Source organism: Chelonoidis abingdonii, chromosome 7 (genome assembly GCF_003597395.2).
Source record: "Chelonoidis abingdonii isolate Lonesome George chromosome 7, CheloAbing_2.0, whole genome shotgun sequence".
Lineage (NCBI taxonomy): Eukaryota > Metazoa > Chordata > Testudines > Testudinidae > Chelonoidis > Chelonoidis abingdonii.
In genome coordinates this window covers 64878377-64898707 of record NC_133775.1, presented here as the reverse complement: position 1 = coordinate 64898707, position 20331 = coordinate 64878377, and the positions used below count along the sequence as shown (strand labels likewise).

The window sequence follows — 20331 nt, the reverse complement described above, 5'->3', positions numbered from 1 at the left end:
GAGATTTGTTCTCAGGACAGTGAGAAATTTTGTCAGAAGTATTAACTTATTCTGCTCACTTGTGCCTGTGATAATTATGGCACTGGAAGAACTAGGAACTGAAGTCCTAATCTGCAACACAAATGTACACTCAGTATGAACAGAAGTTTACTTATTGTCATGCTATGGCCTAAAATCCTGATGTGGATGCAACATTCTGGAGATGAACAGTAATTTACTCTACACATCTTCTCTTCTGAGAGAATTGTAAGACATAAAACTGAATTATGTTTACCCAATATCTGCTACTGTTTAGCCATGCATCAAAATACTTAAGCTGACATCACTCCAAGGTAAATGTAAGTACTTTATTAATCACTGCCTCCCATCCCTTTAAGCGATGAGAGAAGTAATACCAGAATAATGAAGATCTATGGTCAGTAAATTATGTGAGATTAGATGTTATGTAAGAAACAGCTGGAAATATGAGACTTCAATACTATATTTGCAGTATTTTAGTGCACAGGAAGATAGCAATTAAAACTAGACAGGATACAAAATTACATCTAAAATAAAGCAGAATTTTGCTTAATTTTTGTTTTGTTTTTTTTTAAAAAGATGACTGAAAATGTGTTGGTTTTAACCTATTAATCCCTAAATGATTTGAGACCTGGTTAGCACTTAAAGGAAATACTACTAGAGGAGAGGTAGTTAGCAGTTGTAATATAGATAAAAACATAGCCATAATAGTTAAATTTGTGAGCACTGAAAGGGAAAAGTTATAGCTCTTCATTTGGAATATATGTAGGCATACTGTCTCCAGTGTAAGAATAATTAAATTCATTTCAACCAGCCTCATGTGGTGAAAGCCTCCCTGTCAACAATTAATATGGCATTATTTCCTCTATGATAATATCCCAACATTTTAGGCTTACTGTAACACAGCCACCAACTTCCTATTTTTCCTCTGGCCTTCATTAAGGTGTTTGCAATATGACAGGACTTTCACAAGTGATACTGAATTAAATCAGTAAGTTGTTCTGTTGTAGCTTACTTTTCTTCCTCATGCTGTTCTTGTTTAGAAGCCCATCCTGTGCCATCTTTAGGCACAATGATTACATTAGGATCATTGCCTTTGTTCTCTGCTTTGAGACTAGGGAGGTTAGCAGGGGGAGGCATCCTCCGTGAAATGGCAACTTTTCCAAGACTCTGTAATCCATGGCGTGTGGCAACTGTATGCCAAAAAAGAAGAAAACATTATTTTCACTTTTTTCCTTAAAATTCACAATCTTCATGTAAAGCTACAGATTTAGTAGAAGAAAAAATTGTTTTACCACAATATTAAAACAAGATTAAAAAACAAGTCCCTTGAAATCTACATATCACTGTCAAGCAGGAGTTATACATTCCTTGCTTAGAAGAGTTCTGATATAGTTTTCGTAGTTTTGAAGCTAATTTATTCCGATGTCCTCAGGATCAAACTGAAAATGGATTATATGAGCACCAAATTTATAGGAATTTTTCAAAACTTAAAAAGTGGCAAAGATTCTTTTGCAGGACTTCAGAAAGAACACATAGATGGGTTTCCCACCAAGGTGTGGAATGAAAGGGTAATCACTTTAAGCGAAACTGTAACAGACCAAAACAATGAAAGTGACCGTATATTATTCAAAGGTACAAAGAAACTGAAAAAAATCTTCTAACATCTTCCAAATTATAGTAATCTCAGAGGTTACTTGGAACACATTAATTGCAACATTATTAAATAAAATTTTCAAAGTTAACTACATCCATTTAAACATACTTGAAAGAGGGTCTTCAAAGATAGAACAGTAACTTAAAAATATAACTAACAGTCAACATTCCTTCTAACATTTGCCTGGTTCAATTCAGACCTAAAATTCAAGGCTCTCAGGGAATTTCAGTGTCATATTAGGGAAACAATATGAACTTTACTGTTAATGAAAGAGTAATTACACTGGTTTAATCTGGCATATTGCAGACAGACACCCCACAAGCTCTGTAGCTCTGCCAGAGCACCTGAAATGGAAGGTACCCATTCCTTGTCTCACTAGTTAAAAAGGCAAAACAGATCTTTTTCCACCAATGGGGATTAAGAACCAATCAATCAAAATCCAGCAAAAAACAGGAGATCAAAGATATCTGCTTTAGGAACTAGATCAACTAAGTCCAATTCAACAAAAAAGGTTGCTTGTGTTGTATGGGGAGATTAGCAATACCCTGAAGCAAAAGGCTCACAATACTGAACAAAGGTGAATATACTATCATCATAGCATTGTTTTCCGCTTAGCTGTCTCCATTTTATTACATTGCTACAAAGACTGCAAGTAGACAACAGTAAAATGCAACCATATTTTTACAAAGTATTATTTATACCCCAAGGCTACAACTCCACTTACTATAGGAATGGAAGGAGTGCTCTGACTCCCGAAATTGAAGAACTATGGTACAAGTAACCATAAATAATGTTACAATTAAAGCCTTTGCCATCATGCTTTCCATACAGCAGCTTTCTATAACATACAATTTGACATTGTTGCATTTAGATCACATACTCCACATGACCAATCTCAAATATAATTGTACTTACTGGCAGAGTTACAGAACATAAAAATAAGTCAACTCCATTTACTCACCTGTGGTTTTCTGTGTTTCCAATGACTTTCCCTTGTAAGTATTAAATAGACTGAGTGTTGCATACTTTGTTTTTCCATCCTTTGCTTTTGTGCTCTGGCTTGACTTTTCCGACATTTCGATGGAAACTCATCGAGTCTGGTACCTCCTGCTCACCCTTCAAAACCAATCTTAGTATAAAAGAAAGGAAGAGTCAATTTCAAATCAAATCCTATATTAAATTTTTAAATAAAAAGTTCATAAATATTCAAGTTAATTGAGGACATATTGGAAGTTACTGGTTTTTCACCTAGAACACTCAGGGTACATTCATTTTAGAAGGCATTAAATTAACAAACAACAATTTTTGTAATACTAAAGCAACTATTTTAAAGGATTTCAGATTTAGCAATTTGAAGTTTTTAATTACCTAAGTTATAAAGGGGCAACTTCTGATCAATACAAAATCCTATGGAAAATGTAAGTCAAAAGTGATCAAGTGATGCAATGGTTATTCCCGCTGAGTTGGATTCTCTGCTCTCAATATTTTTGCTCAATACCAGATAATGGAAGAAGAGCTGCTCCTGGTACTTCTGCTCAAGCACAGAGGATGGAAAGAGTGCTTTTTTGGAACATGAAACCCATTCCCACTGGCATGTTTGTTGAACACACACATCCTCCCCACACGCTGCCTCCACAGAGAACAAGTTGGTTTTTTTTTGTTTGTTTGTTTTAATTTGGGCACGCACACCTTTGGAAAGGATTATTTTCCACTGGAAGAGGAGTTTCTCAGGAATTTTGAATGGACTGCTCTGCTTATAAAAAGGGCAAATGCCCCCAAAACATTTCTACAGTGTTTACCCCTCATCAGCCATGTTTAGTGACTTCACCCACTCCAGAAGTCAGTAGTGTTGCTATCCCCAACTCTGCTGTGCAACACATTGGAAATATTTGGAGGTTCAGGAAAACAGCTCCAGCTGATAGCCAGCTTCCTCCCAGTTAGGATCCTTGATGGAGACAGCAACAAACCAGTTTCTGAACCAATGTTTACAGTCTGTTCCCTATCAAAACCTGGGTCACAACTGAACTAGCTTGCAGGCTTTGTGTTAAGAGAAGGAAAACTCCTTCAGTGGAGCTCCATCCAGATAGGGAAACATTTGTCCCAAAGGCTTCAGGAAAAGCATTAGTACACTAATACTAATTTTCCCCTGCCCCTGTACCTCCTCCCTTGCGGAGGTTAGTAATTCTTGTCAAAGTATGTTTGTTCTATCCTGGATGTACAGCTGACTAACTGGCTACAATCCAGATAGCAGAGGAAGGGAGAAGCTTGCTGTGGATGCATTTGTGTACGGATCAAGACTCTGATTCTCAAAGCCACAGGTACCTCCATCAAGTACACATCCTTCAGATCAAAGCAACTTAAGTGGGCAAGGCTAATCAGCAAGCTTTATCTTCACTTCCAACTTCTCTCAACAGTCCTAAACAAGGTTGTTTTCAGGGGGCAGGAACTTAGAAGGTATGCGGAACCACAGAAGTAGTTATGGTAGCTGGCTGTGTCTCCTATGCTCAGGAGAAGTTCTTCACATCAGGGTCCTTTCTCACTTAAAATTTTTCTCAACCTCTGCCCCCCAAGTCACCAACATTCACCTTCCTCCCAGAAAGGAAAAGAAAAGGAGATACAAGAGAGATCGCAGTACCCCCAGCTCAGTCTTGACATACTGAATTGGAGTGATTTACGCCCACAACATAACACGCAGCTACTATTTCACTGGTCCCCTTCTACCAGCTGCTATGGGGGCCTACTAGCTTAGTCTGCCTTCTTTTTGCCACATGATGGGTTTGAGCTACAAGTGCTGTGGTCTAGAAGTTCATAACAGTTATGCTATTCCTTTTTCAGGGCTATCTGGCAGTAAAGATCAGGACTGATAACTAAAAGTGTTATCCCAAATACAACATACCGTGAAGATCTTGCAACAGGGCCATTGGTGTTTAGTGAGTTTTAACATATAATGCATCCCTAAGCAGCAGTGTTCCTGCTACATGTGGTTGCCTGTGTTCCACATCAGTGAACGTACAATTAAGTGAAACACTTTTATACAGATAATTTCATCTTAATGAAACTGGAAAAATGGTATGTGCATAACCAAGCTGTGATGTAAGATATGCTGTTATCCACCTATCCATTTTTCAACACTCAGGGAAAGTTTACTTTATATTTGCATGCTAATTAACATACCACTGCCAGGGAGGCTAGCCCCCAGCCCTCCCCCTTCTGTTCCCCCTCCACCGGAGCCTCAGCTTACTGTGCCACCAGCACAATGCTCTGAATGGCGGAGTGGTGAGCTCCTGGGGCAGTGTAGCTGCAGAGCCTGGCCTGAACCAGTGCTCTGGGCTGCGCGGTGCATGTCATGGTGCAGCCACGCCGCCAGCCACCGGTGCTCCACACAGCATGGTAAGGGAGCAGGGTAGGGGTTGCATAGAGGGCAGAGGAGTTTGGGGGGGGGGGGGGGGTGTGTCAGGGAGAAGCGGTGGTTGGATGGGGCAGGGGTTCTGGGAGGGCACTCAGGAAGGAGAGGGGGTGTTGGATGGGGCAGTGGGGGGCAGTCAGGTGTGGGGGGAAGTTAGGTGCAGAGGGCCTGGGGGCGGTCAGGGAGAAGGGGTGGTTGGATGGGGCAGGGTTCTTGGGGGGAGGCAGCAGTAAGTAAGGGGGGGGGTTATATGGGGCAGCAGGGAGGAAGTTAGGGGCAGAGAAGTCTGAGGGAAGTCAGGGAACGGGGGGGGGGTTGGATGGGGCAGGAGTCCCAAGGGGCAGTCAGGGGCAAGCAGCAGGAGGGATGGGTAGGGGGAGGGGCTGGGCCACACCTGCCTGTTTGGGGAGGCACAGCCTTTCCTAACCAGCCCACCATACAATTTCTGAAACCCACTGCAGCACTCAGGCCAAAAAGTTTGCCTCCTCTGCCCTATACCCAGTTGCCATAACTTGTATGAATAACGAATTTAACTCTTCAAATAGCCTTTTACCAGAAATTAAAAAGCAGGTAAAAGCCTATTGCACAGATCACAGGCCCTCAGAGGTTACCTGGCTCTTACCTTCCTATCCTCTTACAACGTGCCACAGGCAATGTTAGCAGTATCACTTTTTTCTATGCACTTCTCTCTAACCTTTTCCAGAGTAAATTCTCTCTTTTCCTATGTATTTTATCTGTTTTATACAGCATTTTCTGCTCACCTTGCCTTGATGGCTCCTTCTGGGTTCTTTTCCTGCTCACCAGAAGGCTACATGTTGCTCAGAGTGGTTGCAGACACCACTTCACACCGAGCCAACTAAGTGAAGCCTGGCACAATCCGATGGATGATCCTATAGCCATGTAAATGGGAGCTATTCTTGCAGAAAAGGAAGCAACATTTCAAAGGCTTAGGAATCATCTCTCCTCTCAAGGCCAACAGAACACTAGCACTACTGGAAGTAGTACATGTACATCTCACACTATTCCTTAGTTATGCACTTAACCCTAGCAATAATGTACTGTGCTCAGTGTACTCAAGTACTAATCTATCCTAAGAGTCTAATTAAAAACTAATTTCCTCTTTAGCAAGGTTCTCTTCATTGAGAGCTTTTTCCATGACAAAGTTCAACTTTCAAACTACTATTTTAGCTGCAGCACTGCTCAAAAATGAGGATTTTTTTTAAATTATAATTTGTATTATGAAACAAGCAGACAAAAAAGGGAAGTGAGAGGATGAGGTAATGAAATTAACAGAGTTTAGCAGAAAAATAAGTCTCACATCACCAACTGCCTAACCAATACCAGAAGGAACTTGTAGGCATCACAGCAGAGAACAGATTTAAGATAATGCAAAGTTTTTGCTCAAAGTCTCCAAATTTTTTTCCCTTTGGGCAGAAACCAAGCATGGAAAACTTCAATCTATAAAGTGAAAGTTACAGAAAGTTTTGGATTAGTGAAAACAGAGAATTACAACAGCAACATTTAGACAACTAACAGCAATTCTTGCTAGAATGACTGTTAAAGCTTTATGGGAATGCATAAAAACTCTGCATTTAAGTTGTCTTTATACTGATTTTGTTAACTTGCCATAGATAATTGCTCTATGCTGCCGTATGTTTATTTTTACACTATGTATTTTGCCATGGTTGGTTATATTTAAGTTCAACTAAAAACTGCATGAAGATGGTGATTGAAGTGATTAAATTCACATTCCTCAGTAAACTGGTCCATGGGAAACTTTTTGAATTAGGTCGGTCAATACATTTTCATATTTAACTTAGTATAGGCATGCAACTGAGCGCCAAAGAATATGGACTTCTAAGATAAAAATTATGACCAGACCCTAAACCTCTGCTCTTATTTATGCATGAAATCATCTATGCTCCATAGTGTCATACACTGGATGTGTTAAGTACATATAAACATATGATCAGCTGAGGTTTTTAGATTGATTCGGCACACCAACTTCTTCAAAGTTAGTCCTTGCTAACATTTGTACTTTTAAATCAATTAAATAACTAGCTCGCTTAATATCTGATCTCTATTGGTTAACTTTTAATATTTACTATTAAATGTGCATCCATTAAAAGAAAACTATGCCAATCTGTTATTAGACATCTGAATCACAATATCAAACAAATCAGTTAATTAGAGGATATGAGACTGCTGCATGCTCTCAGGAAAGTAGAAGCATGCAGTTTTAAGTCTCTAATCACTCACTAAAATTAAATAAAGGCATGTGCTACAGTAAATGAAGTAATAGCAACTGGCAGGGTTCACCGCATCCAAAAAAGAAGTTTAATATGGTCAATGAACCATTTCCGGTCACTATAGTTACCATTTGCACAATTACATAAGGTATTTAACATTTGGATCAAAGATAGTACTTTCAGCCACTTAAACTTAATACTGTCAACAAATAAGTTAGGACATCAAAAGTTAACTGTCATAATAAGACATACAAATAAATTTTCATACAGAAATTATACTTTATATTATACTATTTGTCAGACTACAATAAGAAGTTTTCTGTCATTTATTTAGGTCCAGAGTTAAAGCACAGGGTATTATGATACGTGTATCTCCTGTACTTTGAAATCCCTCTAGTATGTAAAAGCACACCATATCAAGGCCCCATTATATTCCATTATTTTGTGGCCATAGATTATTGCAGAATTGTGGTCCAGAAAATAAGCCCATTTAAATGAAATGTCTCTCCCCCCCAAACGGGAAGGAAACCTTTCAAACATGAATACCCTAGAGAACAATTTAACTGTCAGAAAATATTTTAAATTTTGCACTTTGCAAGATTAACACTAACTGCAGACTAATCAAGGAAGAACTTGCAGCGAAGCGTTATCTTCTCTTTATAGAAAACCACAAAAGGTGAATCTCATATAAAGAAGCTCTTTCAACTATTAGGAGCATGTGAATGCCTCTACAAGTCCCTTTTCTTGAAAGTGGCCTATGTAGAGGAGTTTATCTGAACATAGTATCTCTTAAGGATAGTCTATCCCCTACATTTTGTAGTTTAGTTACTTCCTCTATATTTTTTCCTCACATTTCTCCCACAGAATGGCAGTTTTATATACACAAACACTTCTCATCACCTCATATAAAAGTGTCCAGTAAGATTTCTATGTTCCAGTAGTTGGGAGATAGAGCATATACATGCTAAAGACAGAAATGAAAGGGGGAGATGAGAAATGTTTGCAGCAATGCAAAGGTAAGATGTCAACTCCCTCACTAACAGCTTCTGACAAAGTGGAGGATGCTGGAATGAGACTCCTATCATGGTGCTGTCCCTGAGGAATGCTTAGGGGCTCCATATCTTATGAACCTTCAACTAGTAGGTTCCTGATCAATCTGAAGCACAATCTGCTGCAAATCCCTGACTACTAAAAAGATGCCTCAATTTCTTACCACTGGAGTCCTCCTGGTTGGTGCAAGCGTCAACTGGGGCACTCTGTTACTCTACCCTCACATTTTATATATTGTTAATTTTTTTTAAACTCAAAAAATAGAAGTTATACTTCAAAGAACTGCATAACACATCAGGCACCTTCTCTGCAACGTCAGTCAGGACTATCTAATTTGACAACATTTTGGCAAAGGGGTTTAATCTGATGTAGAGTATTGTATACTTGTACAATAGTTAACTAATCATATGCTGTACATACATTATGATTTCTTCTCAGGACCTCTTAAAGTTTTTACAAATATTAGCTAGATAATCACCAGAATAATTTACAGAAGATAGGCAAATATCTCCATATTATAGAGTGGAAAAGAAGTGGAGAGGTTAAATTGAATTGCCAAAGGTCACAACTGGACTCAATTCCCAGCTCTGCCATAGACTTTCTGTGCAATTGCAAGCAACTCACAATTCCGCATCTTAAAGAGGGCCTCATGATATTTACCACATCACGAAAATATATTCATTAATGTCTGTGAGGCACACATATACCACAGTACTGGAAGCCATATAAAGATCTAGGTAAATTGCATAGAAGTCAGTAGTATTCCTGGGTTCCTTTCTATATTCTTTTCTAACCACTTCCTCTAGAAAGCGTAATCTTTCCCCTCTTAAAAGTAGGGTATTGATATCAGTTTGACAGTCATGTCAAGCTATAGTGTCAACATCTGCAAAACACACCCTCATTAATGGATACCCTGAAAAATAAGTCTCAGGCAAATTTTCAAACTACTGATGAAGACTGAAGACTTAACTGACGTCTTTTTGCTACCTGGGTGATTAAATGTAATGGCCTGTGTTCCTCCAAACCCATTACTACTGGCTTTAGGAGAATGGTTCTGCTACTTTATTGAACTGTCTCACGTGCAGAACAGGTCAGACGAAGAATAAGGTGTTAAAAGCTGCAACAAGAATGGAAAATTTTCACTGTAACTGTAAATCTGGCATATTTCCAGATTCTACATCTTTAACCAAGCAGAGAAGTTGCTTCACAACTGCAAAAGATCACTATGATCTACGGTAGAATGAGCCTCACTGTATCCTGAAAAGTATGTGAAATTTGGTAAAAAATTGAATTTGTGGGTCATCTGAAGAACATACTGTTTACTATAACACAGCAACAGATCAAGACTTAAGTGGATTGTTGGGACTTGGAACCAGAAACGACTTCTCTATTTTTTTTTTTTTTTTTGACAGTCCAACTTTTACTTTAAAGCATTCCTTATTTATGGCCCATTTATAACACTATCTTTAATAAATACTCTCAGATTCCCAATGTTATTAGGATTTTAATGTTTTATCAAAAGTGACAGAGTCCTGTGGCACCTTATAGACTAACAGACGTATTGGAGCATAAGCTTTCATGGGTGAACACCCACTTCATCATATTCATCTGACAAAGTGAGGATTCACCCACGAAAGCTTATAGCTTCAACATGTCTGTTAGTGTATAACGTGCCACAGGACACTCCGTCACTTTTTACAAATCCAGACTAACACGGCTACCTCTCTGATACTGATAAAACATTGGGTCAAGTAAGTGCTAAACAGCTTTTAGATTAACCCCATATCACAAACTTAAATATTTTAATGTGATATCAGGCTAAAAGTTTCAAAGGTAAGCAAAAACTGAATGCAGTGTGGGGTTTTCCCTGTAGTGGCCAGACCTCACAGCTGCTATACTCCACATCTCCATAAAGTTGGAGAAAAAACACTGAGAAAATACCAAAAGTAATAAAATAAAAAACAACACTATGTTAATGCTAACATTAAGGTTGTACATTGCTATTCAAGTCACAAAGAGCAAAACGGTTCAATGTACAACCTTAACCCCACTGACTTGTGCACATCTACTACACCATAGTCCAGGGGACGGCAACCTATGGCACACGTGCCAAAGATGGCATGCAAGCCAATTTTTAACACCCATGAAAAATCCTGCCCTGCTCATCCCATCCCATCCCGCTCTTCCCTGCCCTCCACTCCCCCCTCCCACCAGGGGGCAGAAGCACAGGGTGTGCTCAGGCACACCCTAATACAGGGGTGGGCAAATGGCCCCACTCTCCCGGTGTGACAAGCCGCGGGGTCCGCACTCCCAGGCCAGAGCGCCAGGCCGAGCGCAGCAAGTCGGCAGCTCCTCCCCTGCCTTCCCTATTCCGCAGAGCCATGCCGCCACATGCGCAGCACTCTGAGGGGCAGGACTGCCCTCTTCCGCAGGGCAGCGTGTCTGGCTCTGCGTGGAGCAGAACATGCTGCTAGGAGCCTCAAGGTAAGGGGTCTGGGCCAGGGGGGTTGGATAAGGGTGGGGGCAGTCAGGGGATAGAGAGCAGGGTGGGTTTGTTAGGGGGTGGCATCCCAGGTGGGGGTGCTTGGGGGCGGGGGTCTCTGGAGGGGGCAGTCAGGGAGCAGGGGGGTTGGATAGGGCATGGGAGTCCCAGGGTCTGTCAGAGGATAGGGGGTGGATAGGGGTCAGGGCAATCAGGGGACAGGGAGCAAGGAGGGTCCGGGGAGGGGGGAGGAAATTAGGAAGGGGGTCTCTGGAGAAGATGGTCAGGGGACAAGGAGCTGGGGAGGGTTGGATGAGTCAGGAGTTCGGGTGGGGGCTGTCAGGAGGCAGGGGAGTGGAGAGGGGTTGGGGCAGGCAGGGAGGGATTGTATGGGTTGGAAGTTCTGGGGGTCATGTCAGGGGGTGGAGTCAGTTGGATAGGCATGGGATCCCGGGGGTCTGTATAAGGGTCAGGGCAGTCAGGGGACAGGTAGGGGATGAGGTCCTAGGGGGGCAGTCAGGGGACAAGGAGCAGGGAGGCATAGATAGGGGGTGGGCTCCTGGGGCAGTTAGGGGCCAGGGTCCCAGGAGGGGGTAGTCAGGGGACAAGTAGCAGGAGAGGGGGTTGGGGGTTCTGCGGGGGGCAGTCAGGGGGCAGGAAATAGGAGGATGTGGATGGGAGCGCGGCAGGGGCAGGGCTCCCTGGGTGCCCACCCTAATGAAATGTGCTGTGCATGCCTATGGGCAGAAGTTTGGTCCTGCCAACTCCCCTGCCTCTTCCTGTGGTGTGCTGGGTTCCTGCTCCTCCTCTGCCTCTCCCTCCCTCCCTCCCTGCCGGCCAATCAGCTGATGGCTCTGAAGGAGCAGAGTCAGCATCCTCCCTGCTCCCAGAGGGGGCAGGGCCTCAGGAAGGGGTGAGTGGGTAGGTGGAATGGGGGCATATCCCCTCCAGCCCCCTGCCCTGACCCCCCCCCCCACAAATCCCAGCTCTCTGCCATGAGCCCCGCACACACAACAGGCCCGTCCTGAGCCCTGTACCCCCCTCATACACACCCAGCCCTCTGCTTGACTCCTTCATGCCCCCCCACAATTCCCTCCCTGACTCTTGCACCCCCCCACATACCCAGCTCCTCCCCACATCCTGACTCTTGCACCCCCCCACATACCCATTCCCACCCTGAGCATGAAACGGGAGCTGCCCAGGTAAGTGCCCCACATCCAAACCTCCTGCCCCAACCCTGAGCCCCCTTCCCTCATTCTAGCTCCTGGCCAGACCCTTTCACCCCCAGCCCTGTGCTCAGTGCACTCCCATCCTCAGCTCAGTGCAGAGAGAGGAAGAGAATGGGCCAGAACCAGGGAGAAGGTAGGTACCCACTGTATGTGGGCAGGGCCGGGACCCCAGACCAGCAGCAGGCTGAGTGGGTCCAGCAGCCGGGATCCTGGCTGGCAGGAGCCGGCAGATGGAACCCCTGAGTGGCAGTGGGTTGAGCCGCTCAGCCCACTGCCGGTCTGGGGTCCCGGCCACCGGCCCCACACAGTCTGCTGCCGGTCTGGGGTTCTGGCTGCCAGACCCTTGCCAGTTGGGGTCCCAGCCGCAGGCCCCACTCAGCCTGCTGCTAGCCTAAGTGAACAGAACCACAGATCAGTACCGGGCTGGCCGCGTACGATCAACATTTTAATTTTAAATGAAGCTTCTTAAACATTTTGAAAATCTTGCTTACTTTACAATACAACACTAGATAAGTTATATAATATACAGACTTAGAGAGAGAGCCCTTTTAAAAAATATTAAAATGTATTACCGGCACGCGAAACCTTAAATTAATGAAGACTTGGCACACCATTTCTGAAAGGCTGCTGACCCGTGCGATAGTCCAACTGTGTGAGATCTTATTTCCAGCGCCCAGGTTACAGTAACTTAAGCAGCCAACTTTCGCTTTGGGGACTGAAATGTTCCAAGCTTGATCTCTGCCCAAAGATGAATTGTGATAAAAATGGTTCAGCCATTGGGAGTATGAGGTGAGCATGTGTGGGAGGGAGAACACAAAACTTTCCCTATTAGTAAGGGACACCTTTTTCTAACAGGCACCAAAATGACTTGGAGTAGAAAGCTGATGTTTGGCATGAAAATAGCCCTCATTAAGTAATACCTTTCAGCAGTGAAAGGTGGCTTTTATTGACAGCATGAGCCTCTTCAGCCAGAAATTTTTCAGCACTCCTTTATCAGTGTTAGGGATAAGACTGGATGTACAGGTGCAGCCTATCAGGCTAACTTACCTGAAAACTATAAAAACGGACCCAATGAATGACTAACCACTTCCAGAGGCCCTTGGCTCACTTATTCCACATTTTATTAGGCAGAACCTCTGAGGACTTGGAGGCAAGCAGCTCTTTCCTCTGGACATTTTAAGATGCATGAAGATAGAGCGTTTTAGGGATTTCTGACTAGATAACATAAATCCCAGGATACTGAACTTTTCCTATCATTTATTCAAACATGAAAAATACTGAGGAAAAAACTTAAGACTATCAGAGCAAAAAAGCCAATTTTAGGTCACGGATGACACTTTTAAATACAGGTTTATGTTTAAACTGATTTAATTAAACTAATGCAAAAGTTTGTGCATAGCCATTCTTATTTTGGTTTACAAACGTTTTAGTGCCATTGAGCTTAATCAGTGGGTTTTTAAAAAAAGATTAAGAGCTCTTGAGCTTAATGCGTGGTAGTGATGGTGTCTTTAACAAAGACATCTACAGGGACTAAAATTCCTTGCCCCACTCAATGATTACTTTCATTCCTGTAATGTCATTATTTTACTAATTCAAGTTATTTTTCAGAGAATACAAGATCTGAATTTCTAATGTAAGAAGAAGCTGCTTAGACCTCATTAAACTGCAAAAACACATACAACTGCAAGAGCCCATAACCAAAACAAAATTCAACTCCCCTTACCACCAAAAAACACACTGAACTCACCCCACCCCCACAACTCTTCCTCCCACTAGGGTTGAGAAGAGGGAATAAGGAATTGAAGAATTTACTCCAGGGGGAATTCAATTAAATTAAAAACTGTGCAAAAAATTTTTAAAACTCTGCACACAATATTTTCGAATTCTGCAACTTCCTGCACATTTTATTAGTCAAAATAACACAATATAATTACACCAGTTTCTATTATTTTTGGTCATTTATTTCAAAATACCTGTCAGCAAGTATGCTTGACAACAATACAGACAACAAAACAGATTCCTTACTAGGCATATTAATACAGAACTCTGAGTAATAATTCATTTAAACTACAATACAGAACTGTATTTTCTGCACCCCTCTGAAGCAGTGCAAAGGCTTGGGGGAGTTAGTGATAATGGAGGAGCTGAAGTAGAGGGAAGTAATTGCTGGGAAGGAACCAGAGTGTGAACTTGGGAGAGTTGTTAGGTATGGGTGGGAAAAGTATGGAACAGGTTTTTTTTTTTTTTTTTTTTAGGGTCGGGAAGGGATTGTTAGGGAACTTCCCCCATGCAGACCCTGGCTGACCCCTAGCCTCTCCCATTCAGTCAGGCACATCTGCCTGTCCCCATGTATCCCTGCATCCCCATGAGTCCCTCCAACCCCATTCAGACACCCCCTCCGCACCCCCATGTGTCTCTGTGCCCCTACTCAGCCAACCCCTGTCCCTATGTGGCCCTGCACCCCTTCCCACATCCTGATGTGGCCCTGGGCCTCCATTCCCATTCAGCTCCTGTTCCAGTCTGTCCTCCCCCACTAGCGTTTATGAGTACCTGTCTGACCCTGCAGCAGCCCCATGTTGTCTGTCTTCCCATATCCCGTCTCCTGATCTGGCCTGACAGGAACTGTGAAGAAGGCAGGCTCTCTCTCTTCCCCAGCCGGCCAGGAGCTGCTGCTCTGTTCTATCACCACAGTACCGTCTGGTAGACAAAAGGCAGAACTGCAGCAACTTTCTGGCAGAGGTTTTTTTCTGCACAAGAAGTTAAAAATGCATGGCTCATTAATTATGCAAGCAGTGGTGTAGAATTTCCCCAGGAGTAAAGAATTAATTGGTCAGGGATGGTAAAATGCAGATAAAGAGGCAACAGGTTAACAAATCTCACTTTATGCTTCTAACCAGTTTTGAAAATACATACTTAACTGAGCACTTATAATGTGCATATACAATTATTCCCTTTAAATGAAACTTCCCAACACAAAAGCTGTGTTTCTATAATAGCCATTTCTATGGCTGCATTCAACATGCCTTACAGTGGTTTTCAAACTTTTTTTCTGGCAACCCAGTTGAAGAAAATTGTTGATGCCCACAGCCCAACAGAGCTGGAGATGAGGGGTTTGTGGAAGGGGCTCAGGGCTGAGACAGAGGGTTGGAGTGCAGGGGCGAGGACTGCGAGGTGGGGCCAGGAATGAGAGGTTTGGAGTGTGGGAGGGGGCTCTGGGCTGGGGCAGGGATGAGAAGTTTAGGGTACAGGAAGGGGCTCAGTGTTTGGGGGGGTTCAAGGCTGGAGATTGGGGCACGGGCTTACCTCAGGCAATCCCCAGTCAGCGGTGTAGCAAGGGGTGCTAAAGCAGGCTTCCTGCCTCTTCTGGCATTGTGGACCGCGCTGCACCCCGGAGGCGGCCAGCAGCAGGTCCGGCTCACACAGAACTGCGCAAGCGTACCCTCGTAGCTCTCGCATGCAGGCTCCACCTCCCCAGCTCGGCCAATGGGAGTGTAGAGCCGGTGCTCAGGGTGGGGGCAGCTTGTGGAGTCCTGTGGCCTCCCTGCCTAGGAGCCGTACCTGCTGCTGGCCGCTTTCGTGGCGCAGCACGGTGTCAGAACAACTAGAGACTAGCCTGCCTTAGCCGGCAGCACCACCGACAGGACTATTAACAGCCCGGTCAGCAGTGCTGACCAGAGCCACTGCGACCCAGTGCCTTACATTCTGTGACCGAGTACTGGGTCTTGAACCGCAGTTTGAAAACCACTGCCTTATAACATGCCCTCTAGCTTCATTAAAGCTAACTTTAAATCTAATCAATTTTTAAAATCGATTAAGAGTAGTTTAGAGTACTAAGTCTTCCCTAAATTCCCCATATAAGTTTATGGGTTTTACAAAATCATATTGCCTAAAACTGTTAAATATTAAGAGTAAGGTACATAACAGAATCTTTTAATAAAGCACAGCTGTAAACACTTGCGTCCAAGATGCGACACTTATACTTGCTCTACTTGTCATGAAACATCAATGCTTTACCATATATGCAATGTCTAGCAAGCTTCCCCTACCATTTTTTGAATTACAGTTAAGAATCTGAAAGTCTACACAGTTGTCAAACACTGCAGCAGTTATATAACCTATGCCAGATATACAACATAAAACACCTTGTTCAAAATACAATCTATACTTATGAATTACAAGATTCATCAGCTGAAGAGTCTTGACTGAAGGGATGAGTAGTGGCATAGAGTCTGTTTTGTACAGGTTCTTATGCCACTCATCATCATAGTATCTGATTGTCTTTAGTTAATTATACGATATCCAGTATAGCCAATCCCAATTGTTCAAATGTGTTTAGACCCAAAAATTATAAGATTAGCTTAAAAAGTAATGAGATCTTGAAAAATAATCAGCTGGGGTTCTTCTCATTTGCCTTCTGGTTTCTCAGCCTTTAGAGCAGTGGGTTTCAAACTGCAAGTCACAACCCAGTACTGGGTCATGGAATGTAAGGCGCTGGGTGGCAGTGGCTCTGGTCAGCACTGCCGACTAGGCTATTAAAAGTCCTGTTGGTGGTGCTGCCTGACTAAGGAAGGCTAGTCCCTAGCTGTTCTGACACTATGCTGCACCCCAGAAGCAGCCAGCAGCAGGTGCGGCTCCTAGGCAGGGGGGCCATGGGGCTCCGCATGCTGCCCCTGCCCTGAGCACCAGCTCCGCACTCCCACTGGTCAGTTCTCAGCCAATGGGAGCTGCGTGAAGGGGGGGCACATGTTGCCTGCAGGAGAGAGCCAGTAGGAGCTGGACCTGCTGCTGGCTGATTCTGGTGTGCAGCGCAGTCTGCAGTGCCAGGAGACAGGAAACCTGCTCTAGCATCCCCGCTGCGCCGCTGCCTGGGAGCTGCCTGAGATAACCCACTCCCCAACTCCCTGCTGCCAACCCTGAGCTCCCTCCGAATGCGGAGCCTCTTTCTGCACCTCAAACTCCTCATCCCTGGACCCACCCAAGAGCCTGTCCCCTAGCCCAGAGCCCTGACTCCCTCCCGGCACTTCAACCTTGCACCCCAATCCCCCGTCCCAGCCCTGAGCCCCCCCAAACTAAGAGCCCCTTCCTGCACCCCAAACTCCTCATCCCCAGCCCCACAGCCTGCCCCTCTCCCACACCTCAACCCCAGCCCAGAGTCCCCTCCCACACCCTGAGCCCCTCATTCCTGGCCCCACCCTGCAGCCCTTGCCCCAGGACCCTAACCCTTATCCCCAGCTCTGTTGGGCCGTGGGTACCAGTTTTCTTCAACGAGGTCGCCAGAAAAAAAAAGTTTGAAAACCACTACTTTAGGGTACACTTGGGTCACATTTTCAAACTCTTCCCTGTAATCATGAGGGCTAGAAACATTTTTAAATGAAAGCTGAAATTTTCATGTAAGCAGATAATTCCAGGAAGGGGGAGGGTGTTAAGAAAAAAAGATAAAATATTGTGAGTCTCATGATCAGATTGCAAGAGTTGGCAACCCTGTGTATTTTACCTTCACTTCACTAGATCAAATCCAGCTCAAGGCTGTAAAGACCAAAAGTTACCATTCAGAAGGTGTTCACTGACTTACAAAAAAGAGTTGGTGTGGTCTTAGTCCAATCACATACATCACAATAATGCTGAGTTGACTATTTGGCTTTGTCTTCCACTGTAAATATCACTACATTGCTTTCTCTGTAAACACAACACATTTATAATTTTGGATGATCAACCTAAAGTTTGTATAATGTTTATTATTTACCTGATGTGGCTTTCCATAGAGCTACCTGAAGCAGATACGGATGCATGTCAAAAAAAAATTGGTACTAGATGAGATCCTTGTTGGCAAACTCAAAAGCTAATTACTGGTGGTCTGTACAATGAAATTGCACTCCCTTCTTGGGGTGATTCTCCTTTAGGGGAAGGCCAAGGCACAATGGCAGAGAACTATGGGGAAGTTTGTCCTTTCATTGGTTTACTCTGTTTCTGTTGAGAGTTTTCATTTTCCAGGGCTGTCAGTACAGCACATTTCAGCAGTACCCAAGTTCATTAAATGCCACCAGAGCTCAAGTACTGAATGGAACATCACTGGATGAGAAAGACAAAGATGATCCAGCATATGGAAAGACTGCTGGTGACAGAGGTTATCATGAAGGAGCGAAAGCCTGTACAAGACACTGATCCAGGACCATACTACACATACTCAGGGAATTCTGTGCCAAAAAGTTAAAAATTCTGCAAAATTCTGTATCTTTTATTTGTCAAAACAACATAATGTAATCACACAAGTTTCAATTATTTTGGTAATTTATTTCAAAATACCCGTCAGCAAGTATGTCTGTAACAATAAAAACAATGAAAGAAGATTCCCCCAGAAGCAGAAAGTTAAAGAAACTCCTACGACAACCCAGCTCCTGTTTCTGTTATAGTTTATTGGGCGCCTCAGTCTGTGTGTCACATGGGCCAGCTGAGCACATCTTGGAGGAAAACTCTGCCCCTCAGGTCTCAGATACCCACAGCCCCTCCCAGAGCCCAGCCATAGGATGTCTGCTGGCCCAGACACCCGCAGATCCCCCACCCCAGAACCCAGCCATGGGGCACCCCCTATCCCTCAGTGCCCAGCACCCCCAGTGGTGGCCAGCAGCTCTACAGCACCAATTCTGCAGGGAAAAATGAAACTGCACAGAACATTAATTCTGCGCAAATTCTGCATTGCTTGATATTCCCACAACAGTATACATAAAAGAGGGGGATAAATTACAGAGCTGCAATTGCACTGAAGGGTTATAGCGACTACATAAAACACTTGCGTGATCTGTCATCGCCAAAGCCCTTTGATAGTATTATAAGCCTATAATTCAGTTACCAGTTTGCTCTACATAAATCAGACTAACAGAAAGACATGCTTATTATAATAAGTAATCAGAAGTAAAATATATCTAGTTTCGCAATCATTTGTTAAACTACTGGTGAAGACTGTACTTCATTAAGAAAAAGCTGGGAACACACCCCTACCCTGAGTGCTAGCACATCTTCAAATTAATCAACAATCGCTACTTAAGTTATTTAAGTAATTACTTTGTCATTGACAATTTTTATGTAAGGCTGCGCATAGGTAATATGCTGACACAATATGGCTTTTACAGACTCCATTAAGCCTTAAGAATTGCAATTAGAGTAAACTAAAATGTGTCTTGCTAATGCATCTTGAAGAAAAAAATGAAAAAATATATTTTCTACTAAAAATAACAGCAATATGAGATCCCTCTGGCAGCTCACCTTTAAGGTGAGTTATTTTATGCTTATTTAACTTGCAAACAATTAAAAGAACTGTCATTTTTTTGTCAGTCTACAATACCTTGCTAAAAAACTGCACTGCAAGGTTTTTACGTTTCTAACTACTTCACGAAGGTACTTAACTAATTTTCTGGCAATTAAGAGACTGCCACATATTAACCTATGACTGCCACATATTAACCTATGTTGAAGTTTAGTCTTACAAAAAAAAATACTGAAGTGAAGCCATGAAGAAAAGTATATCAAAACAGACAGTCACTATCTAATACAGCATAACAAATTTATCGATAATATTAAAATCACATGGCATGTGTTCACTCCTTTAAAATGAATGGGAGGGAGGGAGCATGACAGCATACCTATTTTTTCACCCTGGTTAGTATGTTTATTTCTTGGGATAGGAGCTGTCAGGCAGTGACATAACCTCCATATTACATAAGAACAGCTCTAATGGGTCAGACCAAAGGCCCATCTAGCCCAGTATCCTGCCTTCCAGCATGGCCAGTGCCATGTGCCCCAGAGGGAATGAACAGATCAGGCAATCAAGTGATCCATCCCCTGTCACTCATTCCCAGCTTCTGGCAAACAGAGGCTAGGGACACCATTCCTGTCCATCCTGGCTAACAGCCATTGATGGACCGGTCCTCCATGAACTTATCTAGTTCTTTTTTGAACCCTGTTATGGTACACAGCACATAACAAAATTCATGGAGTGCGGACAAGGGGCACAGGGCTCAGGTGCAGGGGGGGTGAGTTCCAGATGGGATGCAGGCTTTGGGATGGGGATGCGGTGGAACTTCGGTGGGCAAAGACTCTCCCCTTCCCCTGCCCCCCACCAGTGCTCTCTCCCTGCAACAGCACCTTGGCTGGGAGGGAGGGGCATCTCTCCCCCAGCCCCGATGGGTCTGGGTCAGGGTGCCTGTCTTCCAGCAGGTCTGGGCCAGGGGTGCCTGTTCCCCGGC

General features: G+C 43.6%; 1 protein-coding gene across 13 annotated transcripts in view; it reads right to left on the bottom strand.

Moving 5' to 3' along the window:
• Window positions 1–20331, bottom strand: part of PRRC2C (proline rich coiled-coil 2C) — a 128049-nt gene that overhangs the window by 93395 nt on the left and 14323 nt on the right. For all 13 annotated transcript variants that reach the window (XM_032806130.2, XM_075067965.1, XM_032806139.2 and 10 more), the window contains exons 2-3: window positions 2637–2804; window positions 1034–1211 (exon numbers count right to left, since the gene is read on the bottom strand). In XM_032806130.2, coding sequence (XP_032662021.1) covers window positions 1034–1211; window positions 2637–2751 — 293 coding nt within the window. In that variant the 5' untranslated portion in view covers window positions 2752–2804. The remainder of the gene's footprint in view (window positions 1–1033; window positions 1212–2636; window positions 2805–20331) is intronic.